Here is a 14,596-nt window from a genome sequence, read left to right as displayed (position 1 = left end):
TTAAGATGAGGATCAATCCGGCATGGTGTCCTTGCTCTTGAATATGTCACTGATGGTGTAGTTTAAACTGGGTCTGAAACCATAAGCAATCCAATGGATTCAGAATGAGCGAGTTCACCAACTGAGATTAACTAAGATTAGGATTTCGGGGAAATCCACTTGTGAGTTTTTGTGAATGTAGGAGTCTCATAGCTAACTGAGAGTGGGACTGGAAACCATCTGATGGTACATTCATTTGTCTTGTTGCCATTGACACTGAACTAGTCATGTTTTTACAGAGGGTAGGAGAGAGAAGGTTTTTCATGAAGGATGAAAGTCTTTTTTTCAGCATTTCTTATGGATGCAGACTGATTAAATTACATTTTCCTGATGGGAATGCAAATATTGAAAGAGCAAAAAGGTACTTCAATAGAGACATCTAGGTTGAGAGATATCAGCATCTTTGATCGCTGCTCTTGCAGTCACATAAAAGCACCACATGTAAGAGGCACATTTTGTCACCCCCCTCTCCACAAGATCAGAGCCGAACATAAGGAACTGGGGGGCATCAGAGCATGGTATTCATCACTCTTCAAAAACACTCATCCCTTGTGGAAAATTATAACTATCAGGCAACAGTTTGTGAGAGGTTATGTACCTGTACACACATAATATAGTGTATTCCTAAATCAAGGTTGGAAAACAGTAGAGGTATTACCAAATTATCTAAAAACAGCTTCATCTTAACAAAGGAAAAATTCACATTGAAGAATAACTACAAAAAAAAGGATTGTCGTGTTATACCTGAAATCTTGAAAACTCAGCCAAGAAAAAAATAATTTGCTGAGTGCAAGAAACTTAATACTGTTTGTTCAGTGCCACTTGCTCAATGTCAAACCTTCTAATCATAGAGTCAGGGTGTTCCCAGAATGTACTGTCCTTCGTTTGGGTTGAAAGGGTTGTGTCCATTGTCGCTGTGATTGGATTTATCCATTTGGATGCTGATCATCCCTTTCTTTTTCTTTCAACTTTTCCAGCATGTTACAATCTTTTCCAGAGAATCTATTCTTCACATTATGTGTCCAAAGTATGATAAATGTATTGGTGTATTAAGACAGACATGCATTAAGTGAATAAATAACAAACCGGTACAAACCTCGGTGAAGTTGCCCCACCCCAAACCCACCCATTACCAATGAATGAATGAATGAATCAATCAATCAATCATTTATAACCTAATTAATCCCAGTGGAAAACTGTACAATACATCCACTTTGAAACCATAAGCTCTTAGAGAAGCAAAACACCAATAACACAAACAACCAAAAATGTTTGTATCAGTGCATAAATATATTTGGTGTCTGTAGCATAAATGCAGTGTCATCGTTCATGCCTATGGCAAGAGTGCTGGCTTGATTTGATCAAGATACATTTGTTTGTTTTCCTGGACATCCTAAACAGAGGAAAATAAATCTGTGCTATATGCTTTTTAAGTGTGGTAATGCAAGTATTAAGAATATCGGTTTTCTCATATTTTAACAAGAAGGGTGTTTTTAATGCATTCTTATCTAGGCTTTAATGACAGAAGAGAATGAATTTTGGATCAAACAAGTTTACCTTGTTTTTAGATTTGTTGCACTATATTCATGGAGTTCAGTCTCCATTGGACATGGGTTAAATTTTCTCCAAGCATTGTAAACAGCTTTGTACGGAACCGTGTGCTGCCATTGCACATAAGGATGCAAGCAAATTTTCCACTTTTGTGAGAAACAGTTGATATCTTTCCAACGCGCTCTCTAAATTCCTATTAACAGAGTGAAAATTATACAGCAGTGGCTGGGAAGAGCAGTCAGATGCAGTGAACACAAGGCCCATGTTTGCACACAGAGCAGCAGATTGACGCACTAATGTAGGGAGACGATTTACTCGGCACCGCTGGATATGTTTACCGACAATCCTTTGTAGCACAATCCAACAAGCATTGCTTTCATGAAAGCCACAGATTTCCCCATGTTTTCTTCAAGGGAATTGGGTACCAATTAAATGGTGAACTGGAGAATTTTAACAAAAGGGAGATCAGTTTGATTATTTTACATAACAAAGATCATTGTGTCCTAGAGATCACGGGACAATATTTAGCTTCACTGATGAGAATGGTTAGATAACAGTAAAAACAGGGGAAGGTGTTTCTCAGAGCTTTACCCTGTTTTATAGTTTGTGAATATAGTACAGTCACAGCATAGACATAAAACTAGGTGCAAGAAATTTCCTCCCAAATATTGAACCCAGCTGTATGTGTCCACAAAGATCTGTTTACAAGTCCAATCAGTATTATTGCTAATATGCTTTCATCCCCCAGTACAAGTTACATCTGAGATGCAAGGAAAAAAAAAAAAACAAGGTGAATTTTCATAACTCAAGATGTAAGTACCATTAGTTTAAATCTTAAAAATATTTATGCTTTCCTAAGCCTGAAAATGGACACCAATTTATGCAGAATTATCACCAAATCCAATTAAAATGGACACAATTTTTGAAACAATATTTTATAATTAGTTATGATTGCACAAATTAAGAAATCAGTTTCCTTTCTTAAATAATTAATGCAGTAATACAGTATGGTGTTTACCTATGCTCATTTAGCTCTTTATTAGCTATTAAATAATGTAAACTTAACAAAACATACATTCACATGCTCCTCAAGTTTTATGCACTGATTCATTGTTAAATAAATAAATACATAAATGAAAGCAGTAAAGACTAAAGAAATCAATGAAAACATTGGAAATTTGTTCTCACAGATAAAGGTGACATTGTCTGGATAGTCATTATTACTGCAATCAGGTAATGTGTGGGTTTCCTTTCACAGTCCAAAAACATGTTTTGAGTGAATTTAAACGTGATATGCAGAAGTGGTAATTTCTCCAGAATGTACTGTGGTAGGACAGTTTTTATCTGATAGCTACAATCTGTTACGTAAGCTAGTCAAGGGTATTGAAGCTGGAAGGTTAACTTGTATTGGGCAATTTTTTTTTTCTTTATTTAGCTTAGGGTATTCTGATAAAATAGAAAAAATACAGTACTATTTCACCAGCTGACAAAACAAGATATTGCACTCATAATAGTGAAAACAGGATTACGTTTGAGGTTTAGGATTCTGAAATGGTTCATTTTACACTCCCAATGGCTGATCTTACATCCATTTTGGACTGTAAAAAGTTATTCTCCTTGTGCGAAATGCATTAGAACTCACAGTTCATTAACACTGAACTGTGGAATTGTTTCTTTTTTATATTGTTTATTTTTTCTTATTACACATATAATTGCGAAATAATGAAACGCCAAGGATATGAATTTCCAAGTCAAGATGAGCAGTTGTAATTTTGGCACAGATGCCATATGTGGTGAAACAGGCTCCAGAAAAAGCATTGCTATTTGCATTAATTGAAAAGAAGCCGTTTTTTTTTTTTACTACAGCTCACATGAATCCAAGTAAATTTTCTTAATTAGCCAGTTTCCGTCTGATATCTCACAGTGACTGAATTTGTCACTTCAATATTTAAAGAGCGTGCAAAAACCGCATCAACGCATTTTGTCAGCTCCATTCCAACATTTCCCGAACCTGCGAGAGACATTAATTAACAAGTTTGTTTGCCCTTCCCCTCCTTCTCAGGAGATGTAATCTTAACACCGATGTTCAGATTAATGTTCTGCAAATTGCTACTTTTTTCCCATTGTGACACATGACCCATGGCATTGCAGCTCTCCTGGTTTCTACCACACCTTTTCCACTGTAATTTCCCCATTAGGTCCAATGATAGGTGAACACGATGAATCGCACACACAGAAACCATCAAGAGTCAAGTGGTCTTCTCCTCTTTCCTCTTGCAGTCACTCCATCCGATTTCACCACCCACATAATTCAGCCTGTTTTTATCTATTTATTTTATTTTTATTTATTTATTTATTTATTTTTTTGCCGAACGCTCCTCTTTCTATTCACCCTCCTTGCATTTTTTCGGACTAATCGGATTTAAAAGCACAAAGAAAAACAGTGGCGACTCTTTCTGTTTGCAGATTTGTGATTCACTGTGAGGAAAATGGCTCTTAAGATATACAGGTATTACAGTGTTTAATACCTGTAGACTCAATTGTTGAACTGTCATTACTATTTTGACTGTGTGACTTATTAACACCGCTTATACAGCTTACTTAGTTAAGCAACTGAGCGTAGCTTTAGTTTCTTACACAGCTAGAAATATTTTACTGTGGAAACAGAAGCTGTGTACCTGACTGAGGGTTACAACAATAATCTCTTAGGACTTGAAATGTGTGTGTCCCCTCCCCTTTCAGCCTTGTGCCCTGTGTTGTCGGGTTTGGCTCCGGTTTGCCACGACCCCATTTGGGACAAGCGGTTCTAGACATTGTGTGCGTTCATAAGTAGCGATTTTGTTTGTCTTTTAATCACCACAGCCACTAATACATATAACCTATAGTAAGTACATCTACATACATTACATTTATTTATTGAGCAGATGATTTCTCCAAAGCGACTTCCAATGAACTCTGCGTAGTGTTGTCAGCCCACACACCTTATTCACCGAGGTGACTTACACTGCTAGGTACACTACTTACAATGGGTCACTTATTCAGTGGAACACACGCACTCTGTCACTCACACACTATGGGTAAACGTGAGCAGCATGTCTTTAGACTGTGGGAGGAAACCCACACAGAAATGAGGAGAACATGCAGACTCCCCAGAGACTAAGCAGGGATCAAACCCACATCCTCTCACACCACACAGGTGCTGTGAGACAGCAGTGCTACTCACTGTGCCACCCCACAGAGAGATCACACAGACACTGTCTGAAACCGCTTGTCCCATCCGGGGTCGCGGGTAGCCGGAGCCTAACCCGACAACACAGGGCGCAAGGCTGGAGGGGGAGGGGACACACCCTGGATGGCACCCCAAGTGGGACTTGAACCCCAGACCCACCAGAGAGCAGGACCCTCTCGTGCCATTACACCCCCATACAGAAAGATCTAGTATCCAATAATATATGTGAATAAGATTTTAAGATGATTTTAAAAGCCAGTTGTGTACATAAAACGAATTCCATTTTTAAACATAAGACAAATTCCTTTTTGTTGATGGTCAATATACAGAAGAACATCAATGTTATAGGGTAACTGTGAAGTATTATTTGAAAGAAAGATTTTTTTAAAGGAAATTCATTAAATAAATTTTATAGAAGGGGGTGCGGTGGTGCACCGGGTTTGGTTAGGTCTTGCTCTCTGGCGGACTGGCATCCTGTCCTGGGCATGTCCCCTACCCCTCTAGACCCACACCCTGTGTTGCCGGGTTAGGCTCTGGTTTGCTGCGACCCTGCTTGGGACAAGTGGTTTCAGACAGTATGTGTGTGTGTGCGTGTGTGTGCGTGTGTGTGTGTGTGTCATTTAGTTACAGAGATGTGTATGAGCGTACTTACACAATAGAAACACTTTTATGCATACATATACTTGTTACATATGCTCATACACAACCCTATAAGTAATACTGAATATAAAAACTCCATCTGAGTAGACATGTTTTATTACATTGTACATTTTATTACAGTTTTATTAGATCTTTTTCCAAAGGGACTATTAAATTTAGATAACTTTGATTTGCCCATTTATGCAGTTGGATAATTTTTACTGTATCAGTTCAGAGAGAGTACCTTGCTTTAGGGTATTTCATAAGGAGTGCAGATTTCAACCGATAAACTTCAGGTTGCAAGAAAACCAGGACTAACTACTATGGCATCCACTGGCCCTTTTATTTCTAGCTGTTTATCAACATGTACTGTATGTGTACTCCACATATGTGTGACAATCAAACCTTTGCAACTGCAGCCTTATGTGGATCGAGTTCAGTGGGAAATTCCATTACGCACTTGTCCTCCTATGAAGGTGAACCAGCTGCAGCAGAGGCAACAACATCAGAGGAAATGATAAGACAGGCACACATTGTCAGCGATTGTGCTCCACCGACCTGCGAAAGAGTTCATCTCCCCAGCCGACAGGTGTTTATTCAGAGCCCGATGGCATATCCCTGACATTGTACATTCTTTTCTGTTTGGAAGATATAGAAAAACCGGTCATAGAAACCATCCCCCAGTTGTCATGAACTTGGTTTTGCTTCTTTTATCTCAATTGTTGTAGTCAGATCTACATCTTTTAATTACCATATGGCTGGGTGTGATTAGATACCCTATGCTAATCACTTTGTTTAGCCCCTAAAGAATAATAATCTGAGATGTCTTTGCCATCTTAAAGAAACAACTGTGCCTTTTTTCGCACATTTTAAGCAGGTAGGAATCTCCAAACCCGTTTAAGGCTCCCCCCGGTGAACTGGGATTCAAATGCACGTTAAATGTATTTCTGCTTCTTTCATAACTTACATGGGAGAAGGATTTGGGGAGATCTGGGACTGTGGTTTCAGCAGGTGGTATAATATTTAAGGAACTGGACTTAATGAAAAGTTTACAGACTCCGATTTTGGGAGCAAAACCTCTGCAAGGCAATTAACATTTATTGCCTCAGTGAATATTCCGCTGCGTAAATGGATAAACATGTATAATTGTATGCTTTGTAGTCAGTTTTCATAACACCATCTGCCAAGCGTATAATCCATTTCAAGTAAACAGGTTAATGCCAGCAGTTATCTGACACTGCTATCATGTTCCAGCAGGAGAAACGGTTTACAGTTCATTTACGGTCACTCATAGCCACTTCATTACTAGTCCACACCACAGAGATATTCTGTATACAGTCCAATCACCTTACCTCTGATAAAGACAAAAACAGCAGATTACAGGCTGCAGAATAATTTTGCAACTGTGTTTTGAAAGTGTCAGAATTATGTGTTTGAAAAATTGTTGCCTTATTTCTTTTAGTCAAAGCCAATTGTCCCACTGTATAAATGAGTAAACCGTTGTAGGTAGATTATCTGACACTACCTTGCACAATGGCATCAGATACATAGAGGTCAATAACACAGTCAAAAAGCAGAAACTGTGACGGGTCTACAGATATATTTTGTTTTCAAGGCATTTGTGTTATACTGTATTCATTTATCTCAAACACTTACCTAGCCCAAAGTACCAGGACATTAAAATTCTAGTGGTGTCTTTTCCCCCTTCTCACAAATTATTTATGTACAGTTCAATTTGTTTTTGTATAGTGACCTTCCCAAAATGTTGCCTCCAAGCTTTTAGCATACAACAGGGGGGAAGTAGAGGCATGCAACAACTGATATTAGTAAAAAAACTATGATCTGTGTGCACATCTATGTGTGTGGTGTAAAATAAATATAAAATTACAGTGTTGTCAAGTTCTGAGAAGCAACATTATACCTTTGTTGTTAATCCCCCCCTTCCACCATAGTCGTCTTCACCACAACCAGGTAATAATCAATTTACAATCTAACACCATGTTCTCGCCCCAAGAGCTCGATTTTACTTTAACTTAAAAGTTTCTCAAAATGTCATGCAAAAGGCCACTCACGCAGAAGCGACAAATCATGCAACAATCACGTGAGGCCATATTGCACAGGAGCTTGCCTTACCAGCGCTAATTTGGTCCTGTAATGAGAGTGCAATGATGCATGGTTATTAGGGAATTATATTTGGTTGCTATGCAAACTGGAAGTATCATGGGACTTAATTAAAGATAGAAAAAAATAATAACCAACGCTCCATAAACAATATGTCAAGAATCGCAACTGGCAGCTGGCATGACAACCTCTGCATTCTGAATTGTACAGACTATTTTAGAAACACTTAACATAAAGGCCCCCAATGCCATGTAACATATTAAAAATAATACATGACAGCAGGCAGAAGCGATTGCTTTCTTGCATTCAGAAAGCCACTTAACACTGAAAAGGAATGAAAATAAACATCCAGTGACATGGATTGCTCCTAAAATTGAAGGTTGTACATTCAAGAAATGCTTCTTAAAGTCATCATGTGGTTCTGCACATCTCTAAATGCCTATTGATATCTGGGAATGTGTTTCAATTGCAGGTTGCATGGCTCAGACGTGGTAAGTCACTACAGTAAAGGACCTTAACCAGCTGCTTTTGTTCAAATGTATAATTAGTGTTATTAATACTGCAGTGTTAATCAGAAGTTGTATTTCCTGACTTCATTACATAGTGATGTTTGTCAGAATGTTCATCAAATTATTAATCACTGATTAATTGTTATTTTTGCAATGAAAATTCATATCAAACAGCGGATGTGCTGCTGTTCATACGATGGCCATAGCTTATTTCTGTAATTTCATCCATCCGTTACACTTCACTGCAAGGCTGAAGTGGCCCAGAGTCTATCCTGGAAGCACAGCGTAAGGTAGAATACACCCTGGACTGGGTGCCGTTCCATCACAGGGCAGTAAAACACACTCTTTCACTCACACACACACACACACACACACACACACACACTAAGGGCAATTTAGAATCACCAGTGCACCCGAAGCACAATTTTTTGAACTGTGGAAGGAAGCCCATGCTTTCTTTAATAAAATCATAATTAAAAGTACAATCAAACTCATGTATGACTGCTACATGTTTAAGCCTATATAGTCTCGGACTGATGACCCTCATCATCAAACACAACGCAACCCTGATCTGTGTTGATTCCAGAGCCAACTGGCCACCATCAGTTCCTCCATACCCTGTAATCGGTACACCCCTGTGTCCTAGCAAACAGCGGGTCTGGAGGGAGGTTGGCTGGGGAGTGCTGCTTTGAAAGGCTCTAATTTCAGCTTCTGTTTCCAGCTGTAACCTAGACGGCAAGCACCCGTGACAGCGCGATTCTCCCCGAGGAACGCCTTCCCCCGTTCCGCTCCACTTTCCATAGCAATGGAAGCGCGGGAGACGCGCAGCCTAGAAGACGTGCACAGCCATTAGCGCCGTCATGTTGGAGTCGCCGATTCCGCCCGACGGGCTTCAGCTTTGAAGAGATGCACTTAGTAAACAGACTCTGTGCTAATTAGTGAGTTTAGTGAGCGGCGGTCGGACCCGAGTCCCTGACAGGTCGTCTTGCCTTTTGACAGGTCGATATTGAACTGGATGTTGTTGACACACTCTGCCTTGATTATTTTCAGTTTCATGTGTAATACACTGTCCAGCTGCTGCATGCAGTGATACAACGTGGGCTTCAAAATGGAATAAATCAGCGAGACAGGTGCTTATAAAACATAAATTAAATTACGAAGCTGACAGTCATAAAGTTATTGGGATTTTTTTTTTTTTTTTTTTTTAAATTTTAGGATAAAGGCACTACATTGCGGTCTGAAGGCTGCCAGGGTTACCTGCTGTAATACCCTAGTGGCAAGTTACTTAACCAACATTTTCACCAACAGGTAGAACTTTGGACTTTTTTTTTAAAGAAAAAAAGGGAATACACAATGGTGCCTCTATATTTGTTCGACCAATTAAAATGTCAAGATGTCAGGTCATGTCATGGTTAGTGGTTCCAGCTTATACTTTAAGGAGCATTGGTCAAAGTATTTACCCTAAATTGGTATAATTAAAAAAAAAAAAACTACCCATTGGTATAAATGCGTAATTAATTATAAATCCCTAAACATTTTAAGTTGCTTTGGTGCAATGAATAAAAGATTATAATAATGTTTGCACCCAAAAACGTCATATCAGCTGCTTCTGTGCTGTATTTCCTCTTTTTAATATCAATAGGTTTTTGCATCTTTAGCTTGTACGTTGACTTACAAGTCTCCATCTAGCGCTTTGAAGTGTAGACTAAGATTGTAACACACACACACATTTTCTGAACCGCTTGTCTCATACGAGGTCACGGGGAATATAATAAAAATAATCAAAGTGATGCGTACAACTAATAGAAACTGCAAAAAGCACTTTAAAGTTAGTTTCTCAACTGGTGATACGCGTGCCGCAGTCGCATCTGCAAATGTTCTCTCCCTGAAATAGAAAATTAGACTACTCACTTGCTGAATCTACATACACATTATGGTAAATTTACCAGATAATTATATCCATGAATGGCTTAGCAAATGAATGAATAAAAGAAAATATTAATGGATGGGAACTGAAGTCAGTGCTTCTCACTTATTTTTTTCTTTCCTATTTTTCTGTAGGAACATATTAGCCTTTTGTTTCGAATCCACAGAAAGTAATTCCCCGAATCACTGACTTGCTGTCTTGTCTCGGTGCTGGAGCACCGTTGGACACCACTAATCTCTGATGGCAAACCAGACCGGTCCTTATTATTGTCTCCTGGTGCAGAGACACCAAGATTAGTTCTGTGCTGTTGACTGTTCCTGATTAACCAGATTACTGCCTGCCTCCATGGCTTCTCCGCATCTCCGATTCAGGGAGCGGCACGGATGAAATAGGTCCGAAATCCCCCTTTCCCCAATCTCAAACACACATATACACACACATACACACATAAATCTGGAGAGAAGATTCGGAATGGTCTTATATTCAATAAATGATTTCAGAATTAATGTTAATTATGGGCATTGCTGTAGGGCAGCTCATATGCGGATGCATTTGTGTTTTATTATTTATTTTTTGAATTAGTTAGAAAAGAAAACTATACTTTGTAGTACAAATTTTTATATCCAAGAGTGCCAGATTAATGACCACAAATGTGTGGAAAAAATAATAATTTGCTAGTAACCTATTCGGGTGTGCAGTGGTGCAGCAGGTTTGACCGGGTCCTGCTTTCCAGTGGGTCTGGGGTTTGAGTCCCACTTGGGGTGCCTTGTGATGGATTAGGCTCCGGTTTGCTGCGACCTCACTTGGGACAAGGTGTGTGTGTGTGTGTGTGTGTGTGTGTGTGTGTGTGTGTGGGGTAACCTATTACAAAAAATCTCAAATAATGAAATTTGTAGCCCCAGTATATTTTATGCATGCATACTTATTTAATTATTCCCGTGCTTTAACGGGGTACTGGCTTTAACTGATCCAGGTCCGTGACAATGTTGCCATCGTCCTGAAGGCGGTTTGCAGCAGATGTATGTAAGTTATCCCTTCTGGGGGCAATACTGGTAGAAATGAAATTTGCCTGCTGTGCCAGGCTGCGTGTCAGGCTGGGTACAGTCAGTTGCAGCCACCTCGGCACATGGTGCATGTACCTTGCGCTGAGGGAGAATACCCAGTTCAGCACATGGTTGTTTACCCATTTCTGCAACAGAATCCATCAATGTTTCCCCGGGTGAACTATCTGCACCACCCCCAACTGTGCCCTCCCGTTCAGTCACCAGGCCTAGCATGTCAGGTTAACTTGCTCCTAATTAATTCGCCGAAAAACGAGTGCGGCGCCATGGCTTCTGATTGCTCAGACAGTCGGCCAACCAGAAAACAGCTCCTCTGGTGTCCAGATGGCTGGAACAGAATGGAGCAGGTGGAGAGCGGACCGCCTGTGCGTTGTTGTTTTTATCCCGCCGTTTATCTTGAGGCCTGCTATACAATATTTCACTTGTTTTAAAATAGCTGATGATCGGTTTGTGATTTGGAGAGAGTTAAATTAACCAAAAGCTTAACAACAAGAGATAACCATGTGGTTGATTTGGGATCTTTTACAACTTAAAAAAAAATGAGATTGTGATAAATTTCAACCGTACGCATTGAGGGGTATAGTGGGGGGCAGTGTGTAATGACCTTGCAATACTTCAGAAAATCATGCAGAGATAAATGTATCAAATCTAGGACAAATACATTTTTCACACTGTGCAAAAGCCTGTAAAGTATGGAAGTGATCCAGATTGGTGTGATTTATTGTAGTCAAATAAATAAATATCTGTTTAATGGCTTTGTTGCATTTCATTACATTTTAGTTTATGTCCTAAAAGGTCATCGCTTGGTCTATCTGTGTTTGGGTCATTTGACAACTGAGAGACTCATGATGCCAGTGGAGAAATAGCAAAACTGAAATTCTGGCTTACCACTATGATGAGAGTGAGAGTGGTCAAGCCTTTTCTGGAGCCTTAGCTATGTAATGTAAGAGGGCTCTCATCTGTAATGTCCCAAATATGTGATTTAGTAAAAGGCCTCATATTTAATATTAACTGTAAAACGTAAACTTTATTGTCTCAAACAATAAAAATTAAATGAGCTATATAAATTAGACTTTTATTATTACCACAGTGCTACCACCGTTAATGCTACCATAGGTTTTTCAATATGTATTTGTTATAACTAAGGCTGTATTTTGCTGTTCTGTGTTTAAGGGAGGCCTGATTGCCTTGCTGCTGGTGATATTGCTGTTCGCTCTGGTGCTGTACACCCGGAATCGCTGGTGCCGACGCCGCCGCGCACCCCAGAAGAGTGCCAGCACTGAGGCTACGCATGAGATCCACTACATCCCGTCAGTGCTGCTGGGCCCACAGGGCCGTGACAGCTTCCGCGGTGCCCGACTGCAACCGCACAGCTCTGTCATCGGTGTGCCTATCCGTGAGACACCCATCCTGGATGACTGCGATGCTGAGGATGATGAGCAGGGTGGCCAGCACTTCGACCAGCTGTCTGATGGCAAGGTGGAAGAGGACTTCAGCAGCCAGACCACCCACACCATGGATGGTCTAGAAAGGGGGCAGGAGAACCACCAATTCAGCTTGGACAAGAGAGGTGAGACCAGTACTCTTTTGGACAACTGTATGATGATTAGGTTCACAGAAGATCACCAGTTCAAGTCATGGGAGAGGATCTGTAGGACAGGATCTGTTGACCAGGGGTTCAATCCTGAATTTCTCCATCCAACTATTAATAGGTAAAATCGCCAAGGATTTTGAACAAATGTGTTAGATAAGCAATTTATTCGTAATAATTGTTTTTTTTTTTTTTTTTTCTGTCGACCCATAAAACTACTAGAGAGCCCCAACTCTGTGCCCCACATGTTGGTGTGGAGTCAAATTTGAAAACCCTTTTTATCTTTCTCAGGTCTGTCAAAATATCCCAGAAAGCATATGCCAGAAATAGTGACTCATTATTTGACCTAACTGGGGCGCGGTGGTGCAGTGGGTCTGGGGTTCGAGTCCCGCTTGGGGTGCCTTGCGATGGACTGGCGTCCCGTCCTGGGTGTGTCCTCTCCCCCTCCAGCCTTCCGCCCTCTGTTGCCGGGTGGGCTCCAGTTCCCCGCGACCCCGTCTGGGACAAGCGGTTCAGAAAATGTGTGTGTGTGTATTTGACCTAACTGTTGATGATAAAATATTATTCCGTGTGAGGAAGGTTTCCAGTGTTTTTGTACATTTTGAGCCTCTTCTTCCATGGAACTGTCATTTGCTCCTGTTATTGCCTAGAACCTTATCTCATTCAACGTGTCTCAGAAATTTATGCACACTTTAATTTACTAAATGTATTTTTTACATCATTTGTCAGAGGTAGATGCTTGGTGTACTGAAAAATAAGGGTTTGTGACAATATTCAAAATGTTTACTGTTAACATGTACACACTTCTGCACTGAAAATGTCTGTAGTTTCTAGAAAAAAAAATGCTTATCTCATCACTTGAGACACTCTAGATGAGATCAATGTCAGAGCTAGAACTTTTTTCGTGTGGTAACTGCAGAATGCCTGCTGGCTTGATGGAGAAATGTCAATATTATCAGTCAAAGAGCAATGTTTCCCTTGATTTGATGCCACAAGTCATATGGGTGTTGTGTAAATGACAGACGGTTGGTATTTAATCATGATATCGACTAAAACTTACCAATCGCCTACCTTTCCAATTTTGGTTGGGCTCCACTTTCATTGGCTAGAGGTTATTCGATCAACCTTTTGTACAGAGGCAGCTTTCAAAACAAGTTTGATTGTTTTGCAGTGACGGATAGATCAGTGTATGGATTAGGAGAATTCACCTTCCGATAAACTGCCGAAGAGAAAACAGTCCTGTTAATAAAGAAAAGAAATATTGGAGGGATTGTGCATATTGTTCACGAAGGATTTTAACTGAATAGGGTATGAATCCTTGATAGCCACTAAGTATTTGTTGAATGATACAGCTGGTGTTGCTAGAGGCGATAATTATCGCAAAACACATTCTCCCCCTTTTGGAGCAAGGTGGTATTGCACCTCGGCACCTGAGTTCACGTCGAACCCCGGAGCAAGACCACCCACGCCTAATTTCAGCCGAGCGTTCCGAACCGCTGCATTTCCGCCACACCGCCAGCAAAAATGTCAGGCTCAAATTGTGGCCTTCAGAAGGTTTGTTGTCAATAATTTAGAAGTCCTGGTTCACAGCAACATTTCAGTTTAAGTGCTATTCGTGTCATCTTAAATTATGCATCATAAAGTTTAACTCGCCGTCCCTAATGCCTGGCATTTGCCCTTCTTATATCTGAAACAACTGTTTATCCACCCCTATCCCAGGCTTAAACCACTTCCTTTATACCAATATTAAATGATTAGGTAAATTTAATGTTTGGGTGTTGACCACACTCTTTAATCTATCCGGTTCCATTGTAGAGTGTTTTGCAATGTTTTCCATTTCGGCCCATGAATTATTCAGCAGTGCCGGTGGGATTGCACAGTTTATTTTCAGCGCTGTAGTTATTTCCACTGTGATGTCAAAACCAAGTG

General features: G+C 40.1%; 1 protein-coding gene across 2 annotated transcripts in view; it reads left to right on the top strand.

The window, feature by feature from the left end:
* The window catches only part of astn2 (astrotactin 2), a 327,163-nt gene that overhangs the window by 89,189 nt on the left and 223,378 nt on the right, over nucleotides 1–14,596 (top strand). For both annotated transcript variants that reach the window (XR_003797747.1, XM_029252720.1), the window contains exon 3: nucleotides 12,250–12,646. Coding sequence is in view for 1 of the 2 variants with exons in the window: in XM_029252720.1 (XP_029108553.1) it covers nucleotides 12,250–12,646 (397 nt within the window). In the remaining variant the exon portion in view is untranslated. The remainder of the gene's footprint in view (nucleotides 1–12,249; nucleotides 12,647–14,596) is intronic.

This window comes from Scleropages formosus, chromosome 6 (genome assembly GCF_900964775.1).
Source record: "Scleropages formosus chromosome 6, fSclFor1.1, whole genome shotgun sequence".
Lineage (NCBI taxonomy): Eukaryota > Metazoa > Chordata > Actinopteri > Osteoglossiformes > Osteoglossidae > Scleropages > Scleropages formosus.
This window is presented reverse-complemented; position numbering and strand designations above follow the sequence as displayed.